This window comes from Drosophila navojoa, chromosome 5 (assembly GCF_054131105.1).
Source record: "Drosophila navojoa isolate 15081-1374.11 chromosome 5, UAZ_NAV_1.0, whole genome shotgun sequence".
Classification (NCBI taxonomy): Eukaryota; Metazoa; Arthropoda; class Insecta; order Diptera; family Drosophilidae; genus Drosophila; species Drosophila navojoa.
This window is the reverse complement of record NC_142893.1, coordinates 12,788,443-12,812,286: the sequence shown is the minus strand read 5'-3', so window position 1 is coordinate 12,812,286 and position 23,844 is coordinate 12,788,443. Positions and strand designations below refer to the sequence as shown.

General features: G+C 40.0%; 2 protein-coding genes across 8 annotated transcripts in view; one reads left to right on the top strand and one right to left on the bottom strand.

Annotated features, from left to right (window-relative positions):
* Positions 1 to 23,844, top strand: part of Liprin-gamma (liprin protein kazrin) — a 55,797-nt gene that overhangs the window by 23,710 nt on the left and 8,243 nt on the right. For 4 of the 7 annotated variants that reach the window (XM_089262693.1, XM_089262691.1, XM_089262696.1 and 1 more), the window contains 4 exons: positions 16,530 to 17,072; positions 17,683 to 18,292; positions 21,876 to 22,193; positions 22,897 to 23,802. In XM_089262693.1, the coding sequence (XP_089118819.1) occupies positions 16,959 to 17,072; positions 17,683 to 18,292; positions 21,876 to 22,193; positions 22,897 to 23,802 (1,948 nt within the window). In that variant the 5' untranslated portion in view covers positions 16,530 to 16,958. Of the gene's footprint in view, positions 1 to 5,079; positions 5,329 to 16,529; positions 17,073 to 17,682; positions 18,293 to 21,875; positions 22,194 to 22,896; positions 23,803 to 23,844 lie in introns of those variants that run through there. The other 3 variants (XM_089262692.1, XM_089262697.1, XM_089262695.1) reach the window with 3 other exon arrangements.
* On the bottom strand, positions 13,154 to 13,946 carry LOC108658703 (uncharacterized). Its single transcript, XM_018111353.3, has one exon. It carries the CDS (start codon positions 13,841 to 13,843, stop codon positions 13,310 to 13,312), a length of 534 nt encoding a protein of 177 aa, XP_017966842.1. The 5' UTR covers positions 13,844 to 13,946; the 3' UTR covers positions 13,154 to 13,309.

Here is a 23,844-nt window from a genome sequence, read left to right as displayed (position 1 = left end):
ATCACTTGTTGTTAGAGCAAAAGTTTGACACTAAATTTGTGATAAATTTTAAGCTAAGAACATAATCCTTTTACTAAATTGCTGAGTGGGAGAAAGAGAGAGAGGGAGAGTGAGAGAGAGAGGTAGCGGCTGGAACTATTTGCCTGCTATCTACAGTGCTGGGCTATTGACATAAGGCAACATATGAGATCCTTTGACTCTGGCCAAATTGGTTTGACGACTGCCGGATGTCGGCTTATTCAAGTTTGTCCTCGACTGCAGGAGCAAGTCGAATGCATCAGCTATGGAATTTAATAAAAAACAAAAATTGTGAGAATATTTCGCCAAGCACATGCGAATATTTTATTTTGTGAATGCGTATTTGATATGCATGCTTATTTATGTATGGGTTACTTGAACAATGCCATCAACTTTGCCGACAGCTAAACACAGGCACACACACACACACACACACACACCCACACACACATGCATACCTTGTGCTTGTTTTCGCACAGATGTGGAAAAAGTTTTGCCAATAAATGAAAATAGGAAACGAAGGATGGATAAAAACAAGATGTTGAAATAAGTTGTCAAGCTAACGCCACACCTCCCACTCCCCTTGCCCCCGCTCGGCTACCCTCCTTTCGTGCACACACACAACGCAGCCCGTTTCCGCCCTGGCAAAATGGCGGCTGACGGCTGACGGCGATAAGCGCTGAACATTGATAAACATGCTCGGGCTTGCAACAACACGAGGCGGCGGCAGGTCGCTTATATTGTAGTTTCCCTAAGCGGGGGAGATGAAGTCGAGTTGGCGATGAAGTTGCAGGCAGGATGATGTGGTTGCCTGACAACGCATCAGATCGTTGACAAAGCACACACACACACACGCACACACACACTGAGACAACAGAGCACACAATTGCATCCACATCCATTTAAGTTGAGGAGTTGCAAACGACAAACGCAGTGGAAATGAAAATGGAAAAGGGAATGGGAATGGGAATGGGCATGGGAATGGAGTGAATGGAGCACTCTCGCTCTACTTCTTGCGCTTGCCACGCTTTGCCGCTGCTTTTGTCAGCTTTCTAGGCACCCTGTGAGTAGGCGCGTCAAAGCATTGTTAACTAGATAGCCACGCCTTAAAGTTAGACAGCGATTGTTACTATTATAAGTAATATATGGAGCTGGGCGTCAACTGAATTTTAAATTGAATTTTTATTGATTATATGGAATGAAAAATGGCTGGAAAATACATTGAAATAAATTTACATACATAATTGAGTTATTACTTATTTATTGATGTAGTCAAAAAAAAAATATAAAAAAAAAATATAATATAAAATTAAATTTATATTTATGTTAAACAGAAATAAATAAAAATAATTCAAAATAATGAAATATTGAAAATCCTTTTAATAACTATATATTAAATATATTATATATATTATAAATTAATTATATGTATATATTATATTAATATGGCATTGTTTTATGCTTACACTAAAATAAATATTTTTAATAAAAATAATATTTAAGCAAGTATTTTTTATTCTATTTTATATAATTTTTATGATTTTTACCTCTTTTAAGTATAATGCCTATATTATTAAAATATTAGATAAAAAATAATATAATAAAAATAATAATATTTATATGCACATTATTTTATACAATGCATTTATTATACATTTTTGCTTAACTTAATCATTTTGAATGCATAATAAATAGAAGATATTGAGTATATTCTGTATAGATTAATATAAATTGTAATATTTCTGGTAAAAGTACTCATATTACTCACATTTACATCATTGAATTTTGAGCACACTTTGCCTCGGCCCAGCTTTTGTTAGTGAATATGTGAATATGTAACCGCAAACAGGGTGTCTAACAGGGTGTCTCACGTTAATCTTATCAATTGTACTCCAGCAGCAATTGAATTTCGAACTCACCTACATCCATCTCTGCTTCGCTCTCTCTCTCTCTCTCTCTTTTACTCTCTTTACACTTGCAGCTGGAATTGTTGCCTCAGTCACATTTGAGCAACAACAAAGCCGTAAATTGCATTGCTCGAATGTTGCTCGAGTGTTTGAAGACCTTTTCATGGGCCAACTGTGACGAATAGTTGTTATATTTACCAGTTTATATATATGTATATGTATATGTATATGCACATAGGCGTAGCCTGGCGAGATGAATGAACCCGACTTCAATCGATTGTTAATATACACATGAGAATATACACAATATGTATATATCTAGTTGATATGGAGTTCATATTATGTTGCTCCTGCTGTTGCTGCTGCTCCTGCTCCTGCTCCTGCTCCTGCTGTTGCTGTTACTCCTGCTGCTGTTTCCTGCTTGAAGCTGATAAAAATAAAATTCAAATATGCGACACAAACTGTGTGTGTGTGTGTGTGTGTGTGTGCCACATCAGGATGTTGGCAGACCAGGCCGATAAAGTTCTATTAGCCGCAGCTGAAAAACCACATCGACAATGGGCGAAATAAGTTTTGACATGGAGTTGATAAAATTCTAACGGCATTTAAGTTGAATGCAGCGCGGCTGATATGATCTAGCAGCACAATGAATGTCACTCACACACACACACATATGTATGTGTGTTTGTGTGTGTGTGTGTTGTGGCAGGTATACTCGGATTATGGAGGCAAATCAAACATAAACTAACTACAACATGCTGCAGCAGGCACTATGCTTAATTAGAGCATCTCACAATGGATAGATATTCATGCCACATACATATATATATACTATATATACTATATACATATATATATCCATTCTCTGCTCAGATACTCTCAGCATATTTGCAGAGACAAACGAGCCTGAATGTGCGTACCTATATTTGAGCAGGCCAAACCAACTAATTACTGTCTCTCCCTCTCTACCTCTCTCTTTCTGTCTATCTCTATCTCTCTCTCGTATCTCGGCAAACAAATCAAATTAGTTTGTTCAATTTCAGTGCAAGTTAAATGACTCGAATGGCACACAATGGCAAATAGCTCGACTCTTTATATACCCTCACACAGCACATGGTAAATAATGAGAAAGTTGCTTAATATCCAAAGTTTTCGCTCTGTTTTCGGGTTTATTAGCGAAATGTGCTGCAAATTGCAATCAATTAGTGCAAAAATGAAAAGTTTCGGGCATTAAAATTTTTGTATTAAGGGGAAATGCGGCAATATTTAAATCAATTAATGAGTGAGCGATTGGATGTGCTCTTTTTTTTAATTTATAGAAGCGAAAAAGAAATTATGGCAATATCAAGATAGACGAATACTTTTCCTTATTGAATTTCGTTTATTATAAGATAATTCAGATAACTTAAATTAATTGTTGAGCGTAAATTAATGTAATAATTTGTTCTTTGTCATTTTAACTGTAAGCTACAAGTTCACAAATAAAAAACAAATATTAATTTTAAATATTTTATTTTTCGAAAGCGTATTTTTGATCAAATAAAAATAACAATTAATCTAAATATTTCACTTTATTTTTCTCATTTTTATTTTATTTGTAACCTTAGTTAAAATCATTGGTTTTTGTATTGTAAAAATAAAAAAATAAAATAGAAATACTGTTCAACAATAATATATGCAAAGCAATAAAATATTTTATTATATTAAAATAAAAAATTAACATTTTTTATTATATTAGTTTATAATAAAATTTGTATTTAAAAAAATTAATTCAATAAGTTTTATTATGCTAAAATTCCGCATGTATTAAATATTTTTACATTTTACTTTATATTTTTTTTTAAGTTATTTATATTTGTTGTATTTGATATAACATAAACTTCACTCTAAGGCATTATCTACTTAAGCAATTGAAATAAATTCTAAGAAAAAAGAATTCTCCTTATGTAATTCCCAGTAAAATCAATTTATAATGGAAAAATAATATGCCTTGTGTAAAGCGCAAATATTTAGAATATTTTGAGTGGAATATGTGAAGATGTCAGCTGAGGCACAGCCTGAGTGATGTTTCTCTGGGCGGCTGGCATTGTTTTTCAATCCTCAGCCAGAGCAAGTTGGCCCACAATCACTTGTGGCTGCCAAGTGAATGGATAAAGGAGTGCCAACAATGCCAACAGAGTCATCGAGTGGCATGGCCCACCCACACACACACACACACAGGCAGTGGGCAAACAATGTCCAAAGTGACAGCTGGAGACATCGAATATAGCTGTTGGATAAGTTGTTTGTTTCGCAGTGAAAGGAAACACATTGTTAATCTGCTTAGGGCTGGACCAAGTCCAGAAATAGAGAATCCTTTGGCTAATGAACTTCATAGTTCTCTAGTTTTTGTGGCCAGGGAAAACTTGTACAGTGAGTTCTAAAATTTCATGAGCTTCAATTGAGAATTGTTTGACCGTAGGAATGTGCTGCAATTGTTTACAGCAGTCTTACCTCTTCCCCCTACCCTCCCACGCCCTCTTCATCTATCTATCTCTCGCTCGCTCTGCACTTATTTCAATTTGTTGTCAGGGCAATGCGGCAAGCTGAATATTTCTGTGCTGGTTAATTGGGCGGCTGCTGGCAGGAGACGGAGCAGGCCACTGGTTGAGCGAAAGCCTCAATTTATTTTGCATTGGCATTTGGCGTCTGCTTCGATAAGGATGCCTTCCCGCTGCCCCCACGACGAGCTGACCTTCGGCTTATGCGAGGCGTGCACAGGGACAGGGACAGGGACAGGGATCAGACTGCGGATTGCCGGAGTGGCCGGGCCAACAAAATCACCAAAAACGTAAACAAACATTTGTGTGCGAGCGAGAGAGAGAGGGAGCGAGAGGCACTCACTCTCTCGTGAAAGCTTCGGCTCGGGGCGCAGGCGCCTAGCTCTCCAGCCTCTCCATTGCACTCGGCTGCATTCGGAGCTTTCGGAGTGACGTCAACTCTCGCTGAAATGCCAAGGACTCTCCGGCTGGCCAATGCTGGCGCTCAGTGGCATGCGAAACATATGCCGAATAGGATGTCTTCTCAGTGCTAAAATACAAATCCCTAAAGATATTTAATCACATACACACATACATATACATATATATGTATGTATGTGTGTGTAGATGTGTGTATATTTGTGTACATAGTCGACGGCTTACACGTGTGTAGGCGTGCGTATCCGCGCGCGTGTGTGTGCGTGCTCGTGCGCGTGTTTGTGTGTGTGTGTGTGTAAGTGGATGCTCTTGAGTGTCAATAACACAAACAAGTTGGACAAGAGCAAACCACCAAACGTTGCTGCCCACAATTCAAATTGCAATTGCTGCGGCAGCATCCGCAAAGCCTCGAAGTCATTTCCATTGCAGTTGACGACGGCTCAAAGGTAAATGCCAAATATTATGTTGATTTTTTTTCTGAGTGTACACAGACACGCACGCACACACACATGCACACGCACACACACGCAGTTTCATGCTTTATTTACGTATTTACGCTGTTAAACAGACAATGAAAACAGCGACAAAAGCTACGCACACACACGCACACTCACACACACACACACACACTCACAAAACATGGCCACCAAAACCACAGGAGAAAAGCGGCCAAACACGAAAACATGGCCAAATTCGCCGAAATTCGGTCAATATTTGTCTCTGTCTGTGTGCACGTGTGAGTGTGTCCATGTGTATGTGTGTGTGCGTCTGCTTAAAAAAGGGAAATTTCCAACAGTCTTGAGCATTGACAGTGAGAACTGATGGGGCAAGCAAATCTGTGTCAGCATAAATTGCGACGCATTCGATTCGGCTAGAAAACACACACACACACACACACACAAAGAAACAGAGTTTATCTGGCAGAAACGAGTGGAAAAAGACAAAAAGAACAACAAAGGGAATAGAAGGGACGTAGAATATATAGTCGATTGATGGGGTTAAATTCGATTTGGACTAGGCCGAAATTTAGCTTGATATGAATAAATATTTAAATATTAAAAAAAATATTTAGAAAAATTAAAAATAATTATTTATTAAATAATTAATGCTAATATTGGGAAAGTAAATATGAAATAATACAATTATAAAAAATTATTAAGATAAATATAATCATAATAATTTATATTTAATATAAAAAAATAAATAAAATAAAATAAATAAATATACATATATAAAAAAGAATAAAATAAAATAAATATACATATATATAAAAAAAAAAGAATAAAATAATATAAAAAATATACATACATATATAAATATTTATTTTAAAAAATTAATAAAAATTTAATCTTTAAAGTTAAAATATATATATATTTCTCTAATTAATTTTTTTTTGTGCTTTTTTGCCCTTCAATAATTATAAAGAATCATATACAACTTATGCTATAAATTTATTTTTAACAACATCTCAGCTTCTATATAAAAATGTATATATTTATAAATTAATATAAATTAATGTATTTATTAATAATTACCTTCCTTCTTTTATTATATTGTTTACTAAAACTATTATATGTTTTTTCTTGTGTGATATCATGTTAAGTAAGCTAAAATTGCTTTAGGATTCAACTCATACCTTAACCTTTACCTTTACCCAAGTCTTTTTGACCCTTGGCCCATTGCATACGTAATTGCAACAGCTTAAATTATATATATTTGACAGACTCAGACAACAGCAAAATAAATATGTATAAATGTCAAGTTATCACACTTCCATAGAGAGCCAGACATACTATTATTAGAATCAGAATGTTATGGTGTCCCTCAATAATATGTTCAATCTATTAATACAAAGAAAATTCAGTGACAACTAAAGAAGTTGACTCGTTCAGTTATTCACTTAAGATTTAAGAAATCTATCAGAAAATTCATGCAAATTAAACTTCGATTCTGACAATTAAATGCTATCTAAATAAATTTCCATTTCTGGTATACCTAATTGAGATATTATGAAATATAAGAGCTGCCAGATTTACTTCCATATTCATAAAAACCAATATGCTTGCTTTGCCACCCCACAACAACAAAGGTAAAACTTATCACGGTCGATCAGTGGGGCAATTGAACCTAATTGTGTGATTCGGGCTTTAAGTGGGCAACGGGCGCAATTTATTTAACTATTGTCTCACCTGATGCTAATCGGCTGACGGCGTGACGGCTGACAGAGCGGCTAATGGGGTTGGTGGCAAATGAAGTGGCGCAAACCGAAAACGAATTTGTAGCCATTTAAAGAGAGAGAACCGCAAAATAGACGAGCGTACATATTTGTTTTTTCCGCTTTTCGTGCATGTTAAATAATTCAGAAATAATTTCATGGCCATGTGTGGAAATGTTGCAGCATGTTTGCTCGGCTGGGCGCAACATTATGCGGGGCAATAGCAAAATATTACGTGCATTTTATTACAATTATTGTTACGCATACGCCATGTGGAGCAGCAGCAGCAGGAGCAGCAGGAGCAGTGGCAGCAGCAGCAGGAGCAGCAACAGCCCTTTGCGCGTAATAAATCGCTTGACAATAATTCACCCGAGCGGCAAAAGGAAGCAAAAGGAATGAAAGTGCCATCAACGGACTGAGCCGAGCTGAACACCGAAACGAAGACTGAAAAAGGCTGGGCTATTAAGGCAAAGGACTTAAAGTATTTCCCTAGTGGCAAGCTGTGAGCGCAGCGCCCCTACTTCACTGTCCTTTCAGCTGGTCTCTTCGTTTCATTTGTGCTGAAGCACGCCCACTGCCACGCCCACCAGCCGGCAGCAGATAGCCAACGTGGCAAGGGCTAACACATCCGTGGCAAGTTCCGTTGCCACAAATGTCGTCTCTGCTTGTAGGCAACTCGGTGTGAAGGCACGCACCTTCCTTCTGCTAGCTGCTGCTGTCCCTGCTATATATGTGACTCTGTGTGTGCGAGTGTGTGTGTGTGTGTCCCACGCACTTGGTGACTCGACATGCTCTTAATGCCAAACAAAAACATAAGCTCAAGGACATGAGTGCGTCTGTGTGCCACAGCCACAGCCGCAGCTCTCCTCCTCCTCCTCTCTCTCTCTATCTCTCTCTCTCTCTCTCTGTCTCCTTGCTCTGCCAGCTGCTCAAAGTGTGCGTCAATGTCATTATGTGTAAATTTTTAATGTTGCCAACCGAAAACACATTGCAGCCCAAACAATAGCAACAACAATGCCAGCAACAACAGCAACAACAACAACAACAACTAAAGCATTATGCCAAAAGTAGGTTATCAAATTGTGTAAGTACAGGGTTAGGTCTCCGGGGCCTGCCACCAAGTTGTTGCAGTGAATCCTCGCACAGCACACAGCTGCCGCAAGAAACAACAAACTTTTACTTATCACAAGCAGCCTCCACTCCACCCCCCCTCCCTCCCCCTTCTCTACATCTCACTCTCTGCCTTTCTCTAGCTCTGTCGCACACACACACGCACACACTCATGCATTTTAATGGGAAAATCATTTACTGACCCTAGATTACACAGAGTTATGCCTCCGCTCTGCTCTGCTCAGCTCTGCTCTGCTCTTTACCTTAAGCTGCGCAAAAAATGTTTTGCATGTTGCTCGTTCGGCTGGGGCTGCCAATTGGGTCAAGCATTTCAAGCATTTCCATTTCGCGCCCCTCACAAATATATTCAGTAAGCGCTTTTCATTTTTGTTTTTTTTGTAGCCGGATTCGGAACCGGAAAACGCTTTCCAAACTTGCCGGCCAAACACAGCTACAACAACAACAACGGCTGCAAACAAGTTGAAGCCGCATCTATTTAGTTTAATGAAAAACAAAAAACAAAAACTCCACCCTGTGCTGGCTGCAACGGCAAGTGCCACCCTGTTGCCACTAATTAATTGCAAACTAAATGAGTTGCTCAACGCAAACTTTGCCTTCTGCTCGGTTGAGCAAATCAGCGAAAAACAAACAGTTAGCAGACAGCAGATAGTTGATAGTAGAAGGTATATAGTCCTCTAGCTACTGGCTCTATTCACAGATATCACAGTCAATGCCTGGAATCACAGACAAATTCGCGTCACGAAGTCACGCGGCATGCCGTCCCTACGTGTGTCTAATCAGGTTTTTCCCCCAAAAGGTGCTTAACCCAGCCTGAGCTGAACTCCTTTAAGCAGTCATCTATCAAAAGTACATTTGAGCATTGTTAGTTGCCTAGATTTAATGGAACTGAAATTCTGCTTGGGCTTTCATATACTTAACAGTATTTCATTAACAGTAAAGGGCAACAGATGTGCACTGTTAAGGACTCCGACTCTGTTAATAATGAATGTTTTAGGAATAACACGAGACTTAACCTTAAAATAGTTGATTAAAGCTAAAGAAATTCTGTAACTCTATCAACAGAAACTATACGAAAAAAAAAGAAATCTATCAGAAAATTCATGCACAGTAAACTTCGATTCTGACAATTAAATGAATTTCTATTTCTGGTATGCATAGGTGAGATAATATAAGAGCTGCCAGATTTACTTCCATATTCATAAAAACCAATATGCTTGCTTTGCCACCCCACAACAACAAAGGTAAAACTATATAATACTAGTCTTATCCATATATATTTATATACACAGTATGTCAAGAATGTATTCTAACAGCAGCAATACATGCAGCAGCGATCCGAAAACAAATAGTAGTAGTACTAGTAATAGTAAAATAACTTATATTTAATTAGGCTATGAGCTACAACTAAATAGTCTTAGAGTGGATCCATCGTATATATATGTATATGTACATACTTCTCTTATTGCTAACATAATATGCCATAATACTGTCAATAGCTAAATAATGTATTTTTTAGTGTATACTAAATTATTTATAAATAATTTATATGATTTATATTATTTATAATAAGTTTTTATTACATGGTCATATTTTATTTATTAATTATTATTATTATTATTATATTTTTTTAATTCATTTTTTTTTCTTTTTTTGAGTAAAAAGTAACATTCAACACTTTTTTTTAAGTTTATTAATAAATATATAAAATAAATATAAATAAAACTTAAACTGATAATAAATATATGAAAATCACATTCATTCAGCTTCAATGGATCCCACTTTTCCTCGCCTCACCCAAACATCTGCCATTTATTCAGAAACTATACAAAAGCCAATATACCCTTAAAGCTCACTCCAAACAAGCAACAAAAACAATTGAAAAGTGTTCAACAACTGAGCTATGAAGAAGACCGTTTTACAGCACTAAACTCTAAAAGTTTTCAACTTATTTGCATTTATAATTCAAAGGAAAATAAACTTAATTAGAATGTCGAAACTTAATGAAAGTCTCTTCTTAAAGGAAAATGCTTATAAAGCAAAATCCATTCACAAAGGTGTAAAGCGAAAAACAATTGAAAGTGTGACAGCTGCTGGAAGCGAGCGTTGAATAGAATACGTTTTGCAACACTGGCCAGCCAAGAGTCACTCACTTGCAGTTACTTTATGAGTTCACTTGCGAAACTTACTTCAGTTCATCGGAAAAGTTATGGCCGACTATGGCAGAGCGAAGCGAACTTCATCAAGGCAAACAAATTCGTGGCGAGAAATATGCTGAATACGATTCGGGCAGGGCTTAAATAACTGTGAATAGCTGGCCTAACGGCTGCACTATATAATTTGCATATGAATGAAGTTGGCGGTCAGAGCAGGCGGAGCAGGAGTGGCAGGAGGGGCGGGCGTGGCTGATGATGTGCCTCGTCGTAGCTGTGACGTGTTACGGACAGCTAATCAGATCAACTAAAGTTTTTGCCGGGTCGGCCAGAGAGAGGGATAATCGAATCGCGTCGAGCCCAACAGGAAATTAATACTAAAACTCTATATACCTATGTATGTATATAGTATATAGTATATGTATGTATGTGTGTGTCTTTGTGTAAAGTGAGTCATATTTATGCGTCATTTGTGTAAAGGAGCGATGATAGAGTATGCCACAGCTGCTGTCAGCTATAACCTCTATGGGCCTAGGCCTCTTTCCATGCCATCTCATCAGCTGTAACTATTGTAACTATTGCCATGGCGCTGTAATTGAAGCTTTTCGGAATGCGTTTTGCTCGGCTTATTAATTTCCAATTAATGCTGCCTGTCGCCTGTCAGCGCGACAACAGAGAGACAGCACAATAGTATCATCGAAAGAGGGAGTGAGAGTGGGAGCGTGGGCGTGGCAGAGGCTGGCAATTCAGTTATATAATAACTGCCTCGTTTGCAGCTCTTCAGCGAATTTCAGCTCCAAAGTTCGCTAAACAAACAAGGATACCTCCGGCTGGCATCTGTCACAACGAAATTTGACTACGTGACTGCAATTGCTAGATGTGCGTGTGTGTGTGTGTGTGTGTGTGTGTAAGAGGTAAAGATACATATACAATTGCATCTAATTGGATTATGGCTGAGGGGCTGAATTCCATCATTTGCATACATTTTCTTGAGTTTGTTATCTGCCATATGAAAATACTATTTGTTCTTGGCTAAGCATTACTATCTGATTTTGTTAAGCAAGACACGTTTGAGTGCAGAGAATATGAATATAGATTTCATAAAAGTTGACTTAGTGGAATGGGAGCAAAGCGAAAATCCTCGATATATGAATATATTCGATATTCTTTATTTTTTTATCATATAACAAAGTAAGATTCTTTTAACTGGAAGTGCCCAACTAGGAGATACCTGAAGCTCTGTGGCATCTCCTTTAATTTTTTGGGAAGTGACAGCTATAAATTTAGACAATAGACATTATATACTCTATTTAACAAAAGCTGTTTGGAAATTCTCTTAATTTTAGTTTGATATTGACTTAAATAAAATTCTATGAAAATGCGAGCGTTAGGGAAGCAATTTTATAGACAAATTTTCCTTAATTTTTGATAAGGCTCCATAGCAACAGACAGACAGATAATAAAGCAGCCCAGAGTAGACATAGACGGACGGACGGACAAGCAGACGAGACTTTATTAAAGCAGCGATAGAAATAAATAAAAAATGTAAATTAATGATAAATAGAAATCTATCATTTATTCCTGCTAAATACAAATAAAAAATGTTCCATAAGAGATGGGAAATATTAATCAGCAATAACTGATTTATTAACTGAGAATTTATGCACTGATTTAATTAATTAAAACAAAACAAAATTTAAATAAATAAATAACTCGCATATCTAAAAATATTTATTTACTAAAATTTATTCTCATAATTTCTAATTATTGCCTAACCAATTATCTAACAAGACATAATATTTAATTTATTTGTATTTATGTAAATATTAGATAATTTAATCTTTTAATTAAATTAAATGTTTGCATGTAAAATATTTACACATATAATTATATTATTTCACTTACGCTCATTTGTTCAATTATTGCTCTTTCGCTCCTCTAATCAAACATAAAATTCAAATGAATATGGGAGTTGCTCTCTATGCATGCCATATTGGAATAATATCAATAAGAGTGCTTAAAATTCTATTAGCAAATAGTGTGGGCAGCATTTGCCATGTTGACTCTGAATACTTTCCAATATGCCAATATTTTGCTCATATATTCAACTTTTCAGGTATTCATTGAAATTGTTAAATTCTAGATGCAAGCGCACTCACGGAGTGCAGCAGAGAAAATAAAAATAAAAATAAAAATAAAACTAAATGAAAAATGCATTTCATATAGAAATGAGAAATGAGAAATGAAAAATGCTTGCGATGCCTGAGGCATCGCTGTTTAATTCAATAACGTGGCCAGGTCAGACTGGTTTGAATATGCTTTCAGGCAGGTCAAGTATTTCAGTTGAACTTGGCGTTAGCCAAGCCTTTAGATGACTGAGCGGAACAAAGGCAGCAGCTTGCTCAGACAGCCGAGTCGTCAGTCAGTTGCCAGGGCGACTCAGCTCAAAGAAGCTCTGCTGGAATTTATACACAAATTGCACTTGAGTGCACATGATATCTGAGTACAGAGCCACGGGGTGCCGGAGGAGTGTCTTTGACGAAGACAACTCATACGAGTTGAGTTGAGGTTGGCGCTGACTGTGTCTGCCCCTGGACAACAGCTCTCTCTCTCTCTCTCTCTCTTTCTCTTTCTCTCGTAATTAATTCCATTGAATCAAAGCAGAGCCATGGCTAATTATAGTTTACTTGAAGCTTTGACATCAACTTCAAAAACTTTGCCTCTCCCACATTCAAAGAAATCGCTCTGACCCGCATTCAATGAGCCGACGCCTGATTCATTTATGGCTATCATAAAAGACGTGGTTTATTCACAAACTTTTTGGCACATGAAAGGCTTGACAGTGATTAGAGCAAGGCAGCACAATGGAAACTCTCTCAGTGGGCCATACATCCACGACTACTCGAACTAGAATACTGGATATAGCACCCACTAAAAGATGCCAATGCGTTTGCGACGATTCTGTTCGTATTGCTTGGCAATGCGCGTCAGGTAGAGGCCGTAGCGCAGCAGCTGACAGCAGCGTTGCACCTGTTCGTTGTGGCGCTTCAGCTTTATGACGCGCCTGGCCGTGCAGTGCTCGCGCCTCTTCACATGATCCTGCATGTCCTTGACTATGTGCCGCCGCAGCGCCAGCAGGGCGTTGTCTCTCTTGGCTAGACAATCAGCTGTTTGCTTGGCCACCTTGGCCAATCTCTCAGTGAGTCGATCGACGCGCTCCCTGAGGATCTCATGCCTCCGATTTATGGCTCTCTGGTATTTCTGCTCCCTCGACTTGGCATCGAATCTGCGACGAAAGCTCAGCAGGCAAGCTGGAAAATACTGCGCCGTCGCATCCTTGATGTGCACATAGAAGGACTCGTTGGGCTCAGCTATGGGCTCGGGCTGTCTGTACTGCTCATAGTGATGTGGACGGGCGCAGTTCAAAAAGTCTTCTATATCGTCGTACACCCCATTATAGCTCATTTCCACATTTGATTTCGTTACAATTTTCCAAAGATTTCCAAAATGTTCAAGGCAGTAAAATACATGGTAAACTTGTTTAAATTTAGTTAAGCAAGAGGAAAAGCAAGAAATTGTTAGTAGGAACTTAAAGTTAAAAGTAAATCAAATGAATATATTTTAGATATAGTCGAATTGGCATGGAAATACCCCTGGCGTGCCTAAAAGCCCAGAAATGAAATTCTCAAATGGCACATACATATTTTATTTCTATTTGAGAATACTTTTGCTTGAAAATTATTCTTAAGTTTTGTTTAATTGATACTTATACTACATACATATCTATTGACTTAAGAAACAATGATTCAAACAACTCAAAGCTGCACGAGTGCAATTTGTGTGCAATTAAAAAGATAATTAATTCACAAGCCCATGCCCTTTAATTAAAAACCATCCCAAATGATAGATTGAATAGCTGAAAGTGAAAAGAGCTCTCACAGGCTTATCAAAGCCTCTATTATGAAACACAAAACTCTACACAAATTGCAAACATAATTGCTGCTAGCTCAAATGAACACAGCTATACCTACTATAATACATACATATAATTAATATACATACATATATTTACTGGCACACATAATAGCCAGCCATGTATGTAACTATCTGCTCGGATTTAACACAAAAGTTGTGTGTTATTATTATGATTAAAGTTTGTGTTATTTTTTTGTTTTTGTTTTTTTGCCACATGCAGACACCACACCGCACTCACCCAACCACACACAGTTCACCCACACTTGGCACCATAAAACACATTAGTATTAGAGCCATTCCAGGCAGGGGACTCCCCGCAGCTTAACTTCAGCTGCAGCTGCGCTGCTCTGCTCTGCTCTGCTCTGCTCTGCTCTGCGTGTGTGGCTGCGGTCATGTTATTCTCAAATCCTGCCCATATGTTTGTGGCTTGGGTTTGCGAGTCAAGGTGCAGTTGGAGTTAGCTCTACGACCAAAAAACAACAAAAAAAGAGAGGAAAATCTAGACTTTGGTCACTGCGACTGAAGCACCGCTTAAGCCTGGTATTTGTACAATTTTCCCTCCAACACTAACAAAAAAAAAAAAAAAAAAGAAATCCCCGCAACACCATTTATGGCCAGCGTTTTGTAGCTATTCGCCAAATCGGATTAAAATCCAGAGCACCAAAAATAATCAAAGCTTTATGCAACTTTAGTTGAACTAGCTATTATGTAGTTTCAGCAGAAAAAAAAAAGATGGGCTCTCTTTAATTAGTCACGATCCAATCGAAAGAGCTTCGACTTTTTCCCATGGGTTCCACAAAAGTTAATAAAATACTGCCGATCAGTCCATTGACATGTGCAGGCCTTTTCATCTGCCCCTTACACAGTCCTTTACTAAGAAAACGCTTGCGGGCTTTTCACGTATTCCATTCACGAAAAATTCGCTATGGAACTGTTTGTTTTCCATTCAATCGCCGGTGGAACTTCAATTTGTATGGCTGAAAGTTAAGTTAATATTGTTATTTCAAAAGTTGAAAATCGTACAATCCAATCGAAAAAGAAATCAGAGCATGAAATGAAAACATGCTCCGTGATTTTTATGAAGTCCGCAGTCGGCGCTGAAAAGTGCTCGGAAAAACAGATAGTTAAAGCTCAAAGGAAAACCACTTGGCGCGCTTGTAAATAATTTCTGAAAAAAACAAACTTATATATGGCAGCATACGTATGAGTAATAAAACACGGCCTTAATTTACTCTAGCCGAAAAACTGTTTTAGGTGGCACCATTGCCATTTCTATTACGAGCATTCGGGTTTTTACATTTACGGCCTTCCGGACGCAGTGCAGTAAAACCGAATCTAGACACGCAACTGGATGCATAGAAATGTGGAAACAATCCGAAATAGAATTTGTGTGGCCGGTGCTCTAGATCTATGTACATATGTATGTATACACGTGTATGTATACCCACAAATATACATACATATGTATTTGTGTGTATTGGTAGGATCTGTTGTCTGCGATAAAGCGTTTAACTGCCAGAGCAGTAAAAAAAGCAAGTCATGGATTCTTAACACGAGTTAAACTGAGTTCGCAACTTCAAACAGCTGGAAGATAGCTGAAAAACACTTGAAAGTTGTTCAAATAACGTTTTCCATTTAACTCAATTTAAAGCAACTTACGTAATTAACTTAAACTGTAACGTCGATTAGTGTTGCTGGCAAATATCGAATTTATGGCGATGTATTGAAAAAGCGATATATCGATATCTTTCAAAATGGTTTGTTGCAGAGATTTGGAGACTTTTCGCTTGCTGTTAATTTTGTAAATTAAAGCGAGTTTATTATTTCTGTTGATAATAAAAAATGATTAAAAATAAATATAATATTTATTAACGTATGATTTTCTGATATATAACGTCATTATTATTCATTAATTAATACATTTTAAATAAAAATAGTAAATACCCCGCTTACTGCAGACGATGCTTATTTAAAACTATCGCCAGAAGAGCGATATATCGCTTCGTTGCACATCCTTTGCGAAGCTTTGGAGATTTCTTTACTTTGATATCGAAGATAAAAGCCTCTTTTATTTAAAAAAATATAAACTGCCATTATCTGGATACATTTTTCTGCTATATAAATATGTAACTATAGTGAGCCCTCGTTTAATAAAGCTTTTTCCATTTATTTACAGATGCATGCGGAATCTTTGTCAAGTGAAAGCAAACGAAACGCTGAGCAATTAACGGATTAAACGAGGACGCGCACAGAGGAGCTGGAAAAGATTTCGGGAATCGGCGCCAACAGCATCTGTGGCTTATTGGGCGTGTCCGCCCCTCCCCCGCCTGCAGACGGCGTCTCTGTGTACGTATTTCTTCGGTCCCTTTGTAAGGAAGTCAGAATGTTAGAGCGGGCTGCGCATGGTGCAAATTGTGGCAGTTGAAATACTTGTGGTCGGTCGGGCGAAGCAGCAGCAGGAGCACTTGTATTCGTATTCCAATATATATATGCATATATATCTATATCTGGGCAACGTAGCATAGAGCGAACGTTTTGGGACAGAGACACACAAGCTCAGCTCAGCTCACTGGGCACTGGGAGCGCTTCAGTTGTGTGAGGAGGTATGCAAATAAACGGTCTTGCTGCCGGACCAACCATGGCCGCATCAGAGCCACCAGAGCCGCCGCCACGCAATCCGGATCGCATAAATGCCTCTCTGCACAAGCTGGGCGAATCCGTAAGTACACCAAGTACAACCCAATCCAACTACCCCGCCTCCAACCCCCAAAGTGCCAACCCTGCATGCCACAGCCCCGCTACAAAAACCACTAAAAAAAAATTATACAAAAAATGAAAAAAAAAAACCTCCATTCACTTGATGTTTAACCTAATTGGGCCTCATTCATTTGCTTGTTAGCGCCGCTGGGTGGTTTCTGGGGCAGGGTTCGACGGGGCGGAGGAGCCGGAAGGTTAACCAAAGGATGGGGGTCAACATACAATTTGCATGCCACTCGCCATTCAGCGCTGTTCCACTTTCACATGCTTCTACTTATGCTTACAAAAGTTTCGGCACATTTCCATTACCTTATCTCTACGAATGTATATGTATGTATGTATGTATGTCTCTCTCGCTCACACATGCTCATTGACTAATTGACTTGGATAGCCAGCGATTCTCTCTATCTCACTCTGTATCTTTGAATCTCTCTTTCTCTCTCTCTGTTTCTCTCCTTCTGTCTGTTTCGCTATTTCTCATACATCCCTTTGAAATTTTCTAACATCCTACTTATGCATAGAGCGCGCGCCTAATTGAAGTGCATCCATTAAATGTTTGTCCAACTTTACAGAAAATTGTCAAGTCGCTGGACTCGAGTGTGGGTGCGCTCAAAGAGAAGTCCGTGAACAACAACAAGCCGGTGAAGCCGGTGCTCTCCCTGGACAACAACACCACTAGCACAAGCAACAGCCAACCGTTTGGTATTGCCTCGACGGCCTCATCGAGCTCGGCGCCAGCTGGGCCCGCACTAAAGCAGCCGAGCCTCCTGTTGGCAAGCAAACGGGACCTAACACCCAACGCCTCCTCCGTCTCCGACAGCAGCTCCCCGGCCAGCTCGAATGGGAGCAATCAGACGCTCACGCCACCCATGACCATCGACAACCAGAATCGCTTGGCCGCCAAGGGCGACACATTGGGACAAGCAGCGCAAGCTCAAGCGCAGGCGATTGGCCAACCACAGTCGCAATTAGTGAATGGCAGCAGCGCCAACTCCATCTGCATCAACAGCAGCAGCAACAGCGGCAGCGGCAGCGGCAGCAGCAGCACCATATCCACGGCAGCCATGATCCATGCGAATAACTCAAATTTGATTGCCGCAGGTCACTTGGCGCAGGTCAACCCAGCCAGCAGCAACAACAGCAACAGCAACAGCAACAACAGCAGCAGCCAGCTCAGCGCCGGTAAGTGCCAACCCGCTGCACCCAAGTGCATTTCTATAACATTTCAGCTGGCCGAGTGGGCATGTGAGTGGGCGCAATTAGCTCAGCAGCCGCAGTCGCAGTCGCAGCTGCTGGATGGGGCTTCAAGCAATTGCGAATGCACACAGACACAAGTGTGTCTGTGTGTGCATATATATATGTATATTTGTATATGTGTATGCTATTTTTTATCTCTTCTCTTTATCTCTCTCTCTCTCTCTGTTGTGTGTGGCCCAGCATGTGCTCACAAATTATCCCCCTTTGTTACGCTATCTCTCCTCTCGAATGGCATCTTAAATTTTGCATACATATGCAGTTTATTTGCGTACCCAAATTGATTTTTATTGCAAATTGAACTTAAAGAGCGCCATGAGAATTGAGAATCGTATAACCTGAGAACGAATAACTGCCTCGCTCTATTCACGGCCATCTCTTAAAAAAAAAAAAGCCAAAACACTTTTACTCATATTTTAAATGCTTTTGCAATGCCCTTTTATAGTTAGATCTTGAGATTTTGATTGTTAAGCATCAAAAAAATCAAACAGAAGTAAAGTTTAATATACAAATGTAATATAAAGAAATTAAATATTTTATAAATAAATAAAACAGAAGTCTTAAGCCCAAGGTGTGTTATTCAGTAGAGAATTTTAAAAGAGTTGAGAGAAGAAATGGTGTAAGGAGATGAGCAAAAAAATATAAAACAAATAGTATAAGACAGAAGTACATTGAGAGAATGGTTAAAATACAGATATGAAGAAAGTATTAATAATTAAGTAGTCGAAGTAATACAATATCTAATAATTAATCTACAATGCACTTTAAATGCCTTTTATTATTTCATTTCACTTCATTTCATTTTCCCATCTTAATTTTAACACTCAGCCTAGCTCCAACTACGGGTAGTACTAGGAGTTATTTTAATTATGACAGCGCAGTTTGAATGTCTGTTCATCCATCTAGGAGCTGCCTTGAGGTTAACCCTCCATTTCCCTCATAGAATCTGCCCCTCCCATCATAATGCTCCAGTAATCTAGACTCATTTCTAGCGTAGAATCAATTTTGTTTACATTTTGAACAATTTGAGAGAGCAGACAGGATATGAAATGCCTTTTCCATTACACGAAATCCATGGGGCATACGCATTGCAGTTGGACTGGGTGGCTTTTGCTCTGTGTTTCGTTTGGAAAACCAAAATCAGACTTTACATATTTTTGGAGCTGTCACAAACATTGAACAGCAAAGCCTTGGTTACCTTTGCTAAAAGCTCCCTCTCTGGTGTTGTTTTTGGAAGTGTGTGTGTGTCTGTGGAGCACCTAAAGGCAGATTGGACTGTAGCTAAACTAGTGGCAAGTCCTAAAAATTAAAATTAAAATCACACTGCAATGTGCAATGTGTATGGCCTGTCGTGTCCGGGGTGGGCAGGAGGCGTGTAGGGCACAAATGGAAAAGTCCGGGCTGCAAATAACCGCATGGTTAGATGACAAACACAAATCTCTTGCTTACACGTACGATGCAAAATGCGGCCGTAGAGCAAAGCGTGCAGGAGTGGGGAGCAGCCAAAGTGCAGCTGGGTACGGCGCATCGAATCATTTCCGAATGCCAAAGCGAAAGTCTCGAAAAAGATAGCAACGGACGGCCATTTAACGTGGCTTTCTCTCCGTTCCTCTGTATGGGGCCCGTCCTTTTAATGGCGCTGGCAAAAACTAACGAACCGCCGCCTCCAGCCGCCTCTTGATGGATTGGGCCCGGGCTCCTCCACCTGTCGTCGTCGCCATCGCCATCGCCATCATCAGGATTAGATGCGAGCTGCGGCAGCTGTTGCCCAAGAGCGATGCAATTGCTGTCTCGCAAATCATGCAACCGGCTCAAACTCAGCCAGATGCGAGGCACCTACCGACCGACCGACCGACCTACTGCTGATATCTACTTGAATTTACATATCTTTCTCGATATCCTCACTCTCTGAGTCAAGTGGGCTTTCAGTTATTTAAAGTTGTAGATTTACTCACTATTTTATTAGGGTGTTAAAGGTGCTCGATTTGAGTTTGGAATTGAAATGGAAATACATATGTATATAGTAAATTGATTGAAAGCATTTATCAAAGTAGGTAAAGAATATGAATAGATATACCCTTATAAACTCTATTTAGACTTATTCCAGTTTTAGGCAAATTATACTAGACTTTTATTATTTGATCTACGCAGTAGTAGTTCCATTTTGTATATGAATCAACATTCTTAGAGCCTTCGATTATTTTCATATTTCATATGTTGCAACAGCATTTCAACTGAATTTCCTGCGAAATTTAACATGGTTTTAAATTTCATTTCTAACGGAGAGGGCGAACTGATTGATATGTTTTGTATATGTTTTAATTGAATTTAAATGCAACACTATGGGCCACGTATGCCACAGTTTTATTGAGTATTGAATTTTAAAAAAAATATATATAAACTAAATAAATATCGAAATATTCTAAATTCAATATTTAATTTTACATTTTATTTTTACACATATTTTTTACTATTCTGTGACTTAACTTAGTTAAACTGTATTCAAAAATATTGTTTATATATAAATATTTTTTTTTTTACTTTACATTTATTTATTTTTTTTATTTTATATTATTTTATTTTATTCTATTTTTTTTTTTCTTGATTTTTGGCAAATTTTAAGCTAGCCAATAAATTAAATTTAAGCCTTCACACATTTGTACCTCAAATGTCATATCCGACCCACAGTGCGCCGTTTAAAATAATATAAATATATATTTTTAGCATTCGTTTAAATGCGCTCATGCAGAAGTGAGCTTAAATAACAAATTTGTCATAAAAAGCGGAAGCTTAATAAATAGATATGCGGATAATCTATTTAAACAAAAATATGTGCACATGACTGGGCCTCAATTTCGTTTGATTGAATGTGCCACGTTAAGTAGACAAATCAATCCCATGGACAGCTATCCACATATATACCTACCATATACTATATACAATATATATATGTACATTTTATAAATGTCGCCAAATGAATCAATGATTGTTGTATTTATATGAATTTTCAGTTGGCCTAACGAACATATTTATGAATATATTTTGAGTACTTTTGATTCATATTTAGCTAAAATCAAACTCAATTAAAGTTCATGCACGCTCCATTTGCTTGACTTTCTATCTCTCTCTCTCTCTCTTTGTTTCCCTCTCTCTCTGTGTCTGGGTGTGTGTTCATGATTCTATCATGCCTTGCCACTCGCACATATATATTATATCTACCCTATATTAACGTAATTATCATTGTCATTATCATTAACATTAACATAAACAATATCAATCGTTGCTGTTGTTGTTGTTGTTGTTGTTATTACTACTACTATTGTTGTTGTCGTTGTCGTTGTTGTTATTTATTTTGTTAACATCCCTCTCCAACTCCTCTCAACTCGGACACTCATCCCTCATCGATTGAATACCCTCGCCGTATGGGTATATCTATGTATTTGGGGAAAACAACAAACAAACAAACAAACAATATATATATATATACGTATATAAAACCGTATAACTACAGTCGACAAGAGAAATGCGAATGATGTTTGCTCGATTGCAAAATTAATGGAACCGGAGCTGGCAGCGGTCGCCGCTGCCTCATTACCTACTACGGCTACAAAAGCAAAGACAATGAAAATAAAATCCGCAATGGCCATGCCCGTGCCCGTGCCCGTGCCCGTGCCCGGGCCCAGGCCCGTGGCATCCCCCACGTGCTCTTTGGCAGCACATTCCCCAACATCCGCTGCATCCGTCGCGCTGCTGATGCTAGAGGCAACCACGACCAGCAGCGCTCACGATGGCAATCGCAATGACGAGTCAAAGTTCACCTTTCGCTCAGGTAAGTCGATTGAGACTCATATACTTGCCCGCATCCGCACCAGCACCAGCACCAGCGCCACTCCGACTCCTGCTCCTGCACCCGCACCACTCCGACTCCTGCTCCTGCTCCTGCACTCTCACTCCTACTCTCACTTAAGCCATTTCAATCTTACGTTTTCCTTACTTTTCATCTGCCATTTCCGCTCAGTATTTTTAATTGGAGCAACGCACAGACGCTCCATCAGCTCCATCAGCACTCGTATTAACATTTAACCCGCATGCCCCCACCCACTCGACCTCCAGTTGCACTTGAATCTGTCCGGATTGCTCCCTGACTTGGCCTATTTAAGTTATTTTCAGTTTAGCACCTCCCCCTCTCCATCCTCCTCCCACCCGTAAGCAAAACTTTTGCCTGCCCCAAAGCCTTTCACGTTGCACTTGTTTCAGTTTCTGCTCGTTCGTAGTTCTGTGTGTTAGACATTGGCATGCATAAAAAGGGCAGCCGGCTGGCGACATGTCGGCTGGAGTATGTGTTGCAAGGGGCGGGCGAGGGGAGGGTATGTGTAGGTACATAAATAGTAGCCCACGGGGCGGGCGGCTAGCTGCTAACTGCGCGTAGTATCTCTCGAGAAGGACACCGTCCTCGCTTTTCCACGGCTTGAGCTTAGCGCGGCACACAACGGGACATGCTGCATCCAGCTAACTGTATTGGTCTCTTGCAGAGGCGGCCATGAAGCTACGCGAGGAGAACGAGCGCCTGAATGCGGAGCTGGTGCGTCTGCGCCGGCTGCTCGAGCACTCGACGGACGGCGCTGTGGGTGGAGCTGATCCCGGAGCGGACTTGGCGGCACACGATGGCAACAGCGCGATGGCGTCGCAGGAGCGCGTGGAACGACTGGAAACGGAGCTGCGCAGCGTGAAGAATCAGCTGCTCACCATGCGGCTGGAGCGGAAGAAGCTGCGCACAGACAAATCGGATCTGCTGGGCCAGGTGAAGCAGCTGTGCGCCTCGCTGCAGGAGAAGGAGCAGGAGCTGCGCGACTTCATACGCAACTACCAGGAGCGTGTGCGCGAGACTGAGTCAACCAACGCCAAGATCTCGGGTGATCGCGACCGAGAGCGCTTCCAGCTGCTGAAGCAGGCGCGCGACGAGGCCGAGCGCTCCCTGGCCCTGGCCCAGCAGCTGTCGGCGCGGGATCTGCAGCTGCAGCGCCTGCAGGAGCAGCTGCAGGAGGCGCGCCGCCAGCTCACCGGCTGCCTCTCCGACCAGGAGAGCCTGCATTCATTTGCGCCGCTGACGCCGCCGTCGGCTGCCTCGGGCATGCTCAGCCAGCTGGCCGGCGGCTCTGGGCTGGCGGGCAACCTGAGTGGCATGCGCACAGCCGACGACAGTGGGCGTGGCAACTCGAATTCACTGTCCGCCTTCAGCGGCAGCCTGAGCGGCGGCTCTGGCGCCACAGTGGGCGACCGCAACTCCTGCTCGAACGACTCGGGCCTGCGCAACAGCAGTGATCGGGAGAGCACCGGCGGCGAGCTCAACTTCAGCGACGGCACTTGCGACAACGGACCCTGCATCACCGTCGATCCCGACAGCATCTCTCTAGTCTCCAGCCAAAATATGTATCAATGTGGGTGAACGAAGATTGGAGCAAGCTTTGCCTTTGTCTAAT

What these genes read in the sequence shown, in the direction of transcription:
- LOC108658703 (XM_018111353.3), bottom strand. Translation starts at nt 13,843, where the DNA reads ATGAGCTATAATGGGGTGTACGACGATATAGAAGACTTTTTGAACTGC.